This window comes from Euprymna scolopes, chromosome 7 (assembly GCF_053919585.1).
Source record: "Euprymna scolopes isolate OS-2025 chromosome 7, ASM5391958v1, whole genome shotgun sequence".
In the NCBI taxonomy this organism is placed as follows: domain Eukaryota; kingdom Metazoa; phylum Mollusca; class Cephalopoda; order Sepiida; family Sepiolidae; genus Euprymna; species Euprymna scolopes.
The window spans coordinates 138,902,633-138,906,816 of record NC_136488.1 but is presented as its reverse complement, the minus strand read 5'-3'; the positions used below and the strand labels follow the sequence as shown (position 1 = coordinate 138,906,816).

At 47.9% G+C, this 4,184-nt stretch overlaps 1 protein-coding gene across 1 annotated transcript in view; it reads left to right on the top strand.

Annotated features, from left to right (window-relative positions):
• The first annotated feature begins 651 nt into the window (after window positions 1-651).
• The window catches only part of LOC145280360 (uncharacterized), a 4,626-nt gene continuing 1,093 nt past the window's right edge, over window positions 652-4,184 (top strand). Inside the window, exon 1 of the mRNA XM_080132131.1 lies at window positions 652-4,184. This exon is cut by the window's right edge and continues 1,093 nt beyond it. Within this exon, the coding sequence (XP_079988257.1) occupies window positions 652-4,184 (3,533 nt within the window).

Below are 4,184 nucleotides of genomic sequence, written 5' to 3'. Positions count from 1 at the left end.
CCGAGTCGTTCGTTCACGAAAACTTTGTGTTGTCTCGCCGGACTACATCAGAAGGAAAGACAACAACTACAAGGACTATCTGAGTTGTCGCTAAAAAGAGAACACCAATCCTTCGTCCATAAAAAAAAAACTGTCTTATTCCTTGCTGGAAACGCTAGCTGGATTATACCCCAAAGCGGTCGCCATTGTGAGTCAGCCCCTTTTTCTTCTCTTGTCTTGTTTTTGCCAACTGCTAAAATTATTTTCTCCCTCTGCTCGTATTAATATCTTAAGTTTAATCCCAACCCCCATTTATATGTTATCTTTATTTTTTTTGTTTATTTGTTTATTTGTTTAATAAATTCTCATTTTAAAATCAACCTTCGGTCCTTCGAGTTGTCTCTGCTTGCTTTGTTAACTTTCTGCGTACGGTGTTCCAACCAGAAGAATTCCCCCTCCCCACACACTTTTGTTAACCCCTGAACGAGCCAAACCCGGACATATTTTTATTTATTTTTTTTTAGCATTGTCACGCGAACGCGGTCGTAGTCCCCAGCGAAAGCCGGTCGTGACAAGCTTGGGGGCTCGTCCGGGATTCTTTTTCTTCTGTTTACTGGAACTTCGTGGGTAGAGGCGAAGCGGGTGCGAGACAACGAAAAACATAAAACCGAAATGTCTGTAGTAGAAACCTTTTTAAATTCTCCCACATTCGAGGCACTTTCTAGATTAAAGAAAGATAGTATTATTGATGTAGCAACAGCATTAGGATTAGAGCCTAAGCGCTCGATGAGAAAACCACAACTAGTGAAAATAGTTGCAGAGCACATGGTCGATAACGATATCTTCGAAGAAGATGTATTGGACAATCTTGTGTCAGACTCGCCTGGACTCTCACATGCCCAAATTGAGCTTGAGAGAATAAAAATCGAGGCTAATAAAGCTATTGAAATGGAAAAGGCTAGGGTAGAGTTAGAGAAGGCTAAAATGGAGCAGGAGACCAGACGCCAAGAAATTGAAGATAGGAGAACCTTCCATAGTGAGAGGCGAAATGAGTTCGACCTCACTAAACAGGTTAGACTTGTGCCAGCGTTCAACGAGGCTGATGTTGACAACTATTTTCAACACTTTGAGAAAATCGCATCAAGCCTGAACTGGCCACTGGAAACCTGGACTTTACTTCTACAAACAGTATTAAAGGGTAAGGCTCAGGAAATATATGCGTCGCTGTCAGCAGAGGATTGCGCTGACTATAACATTGTAAAGTCCGCAATCTTAAGAAGCTATGAAATGGTCCCAGAAGCATACAGACAGAAATTTAGGGGCCATAGGAAGGATGAGAAGCAAACGTTTGTTGAGTTCTTTCGTCAGAAAGAAGTCTACTTTGATAGGTGGTGCGCAGCTAAGAGCGTGGGTACAGACCACGATAAGCTAAGGCAGCTGATGCTGATGGAAGAGTTTAGGCGATGTGTCCATGACGATCTCAAAGTCTATCTTAACGAGAGACAAGTGGATACAGCCTATGAAATGGCCACCCTCGCGGACGAATATGCGTTGACGCATAAACGAGGCAAGAGTAGGTCGAATGACCCGTTCGCTGACGGAAGCGGCACTAACCCCAGAATGGCGGCTAGCGCTGGTCCGAGCATGAGGTCGATTCAGACCAACAACCGCAACCGACCGGACAGCTCAACCCATAAGACCCATTCTCCGAATAGTCAACAGGCGGAGAGATGGAAAACGCTGACGTGTCACTACTGTGGAAAGGTAGGGCACATAGCAGTGAATTGCTCAGCGAGGAAGAAAGATGCGGAAAACAGGGGTGCGCCCTCGAATAAACCGCAAGGGTTTATTGCGTCGCATAGAAGCCTCGCAAAAGTAGACACTGACAAGATCCGAGAGGAATATAGACCCTTTGTCTCGGATGGTTCGGTGTGCCCTGTGGGTGAACCCACAGAGAAGATGAGGATAAAAATATTAAGGGACACGGGAGCAACCCAGTCCTTAATATTGAGTAACCGCATGCCGCGTAGGGCAAATACTGCCACGGGCGAAAGAGTAATTATACAGGGAGTCGGAAACGGCTTTGTTAGCGTTCCACTCCATAAAGTGACCCTCGAGTCTGACATAGTATGTGGTACTATAGAGGTCGGAGTGGTCGATGATCTGCCCATGAGAGGCATAGCGATGCTACTTGGCAATGATTTGGCCGGGAAAAAAGTATCACCCCCACCCTTAAAAGTGGCAACGGTGCCAAGCACACCAGCAGGTGCAGATAAGGCAGGGGACAGTGATGCTGGAGTATACCCAGCATGTGTGGTGACTCGGGCGAGGGCCCAAAAGGAGGCCAGAGAAAAACGTGCTGAAACAAACAGCGCCGGTAGGGGAACTGAAGTCGTCAACCTTTCCCAAACATGTTTAGGTCATGAGATAGACGTGAGTCCTAAACTTAAAGAGACCCCAGACAAAAACCCCAGCACCGGGGATGAACAAGTAGTTGGGGAAACCTCAGTCTCATGGACATCAGTCGCCCATGAGCAGAGAAAAGACTCCGAAATCGCCCCGCTTTTCAGAGAAGCACTGGACGAAGAGGAGCTGGACAAGGTACCATCCGGGTACTTTGTCAAAGACGGTACATTGATGAGGAAGTGGAGACCCTCACATACACCTGCCCTCGAGGACTGGTCAACTGTACAACAGTTAGTCTTACCCAGAGGATATAGGGAGGAGGTGCTAAGGACAGCCCATGAGACACCCATGGGAGGCCACATGGGTGTCCGAAAGACACATGACCGGATTACCAGGCACTTCTATTGGCCAGGGATCCGTAGGGACGTGGCGAGGTATTGTAAAACTTGTCACACCTGTCAAATGGTGGGTAAGCCAAATCAGCGAATCCCCAATGCCCCCCTCCATCCGATTCCTGCATTTGAGGAACCATTCTGTCGGATCCTCGTCGATTGTGTTGGCCCCCTTCCGAAGACTAAACGCGGGAACGAACATATATTAACCATTATGTGTGCGTCGACTCGATTCCCTGAAGCGATACCTCTTAGGAATATATCGGCTGGAAAAATCACCAAAGCTTTGATCACCTTCTTCTCCATGGTTGGACTGCCGAAGGTAGTGCAATCCGACCAGGGATCAAACTTCATGTCAAAAGTGTTCCAGCAAGTCATGAGTAGCCTGGGTATTACGACTGTAAAATCCAGTGCATACCATCCCCAATCACAGGGAGCCCTAGAACGCTTCCACTCAACTTTGAAGAGCATGGTACGGACATATTGCTTCGACCATCACAGTGACTGGGACGAAGGCCTTCCGTTCTTAATGTTTGCAGCACGGGATGCTACTCAGGAGTCGCTGGGATTCAGCCCGTTTGAGCTCGTCTTCGGCCATTCGGTGCGTGGTCCCCTGTCACTGCTGAAAGATAAATGGATGCAGGAGAGCCGCGAGAATAGATCACTGCTCGACTATGTATCACGTTTCCGGACACGATTGCAAGAAACAAGCGAGATCGCTCAAGAAAGGCTCAAATCGGTCCAGGGAAAGATGAAAAGGCGGTATGATCGGAACACCATCCCGCGAACTTTCGAAGTCGGAGACAAGGTCTTAGTCTTGTTACCCATATCTGGTCAACCCCTAAAAGCCAGATTCCACGGTCCGTATGAGATTGCTCGAAAGGCTAGCGATCTCAACTACGTCGTTAAAACGCCGGACCGCCGCAAGGCCACCCAGATGTGCCACATAAACATGATTAAACCTTATTACCAGAGGGACGAGGGTAACCCTGTCCTTGCCATTGTTAGACCTGACTGTGGACACAGCCAGACTAATACCCCTGAGGAATCCGTAGGAAAAAGTGACCATCCTATGAGATTGCGAAATTCTGACATTCTCGCCGACCTCACGCCTGTGGTCATCCATATGGACTGTAACGAGAAGGAGGAAATGATAAACCTCATTAGGGATTTCCGTGAGTTATTCCCGGATACGCCCAAACAAGTGACCATCACCAAACACGACGTGGACGTTGGAAATGCTACCCCCGTCAAGCAACATCCCTATCGCGTCAACCCCCAAAAGGCGGAAGTGATACGCCAAGAGGTGGAGTACATGCTTGAGCATGGAATTATCGAACCAAGCCAGAGCAGTTGGTCATCACCATGCGTCCTAGTCGCTAAGCCAGATGGCTCGGTTCGGTTCTG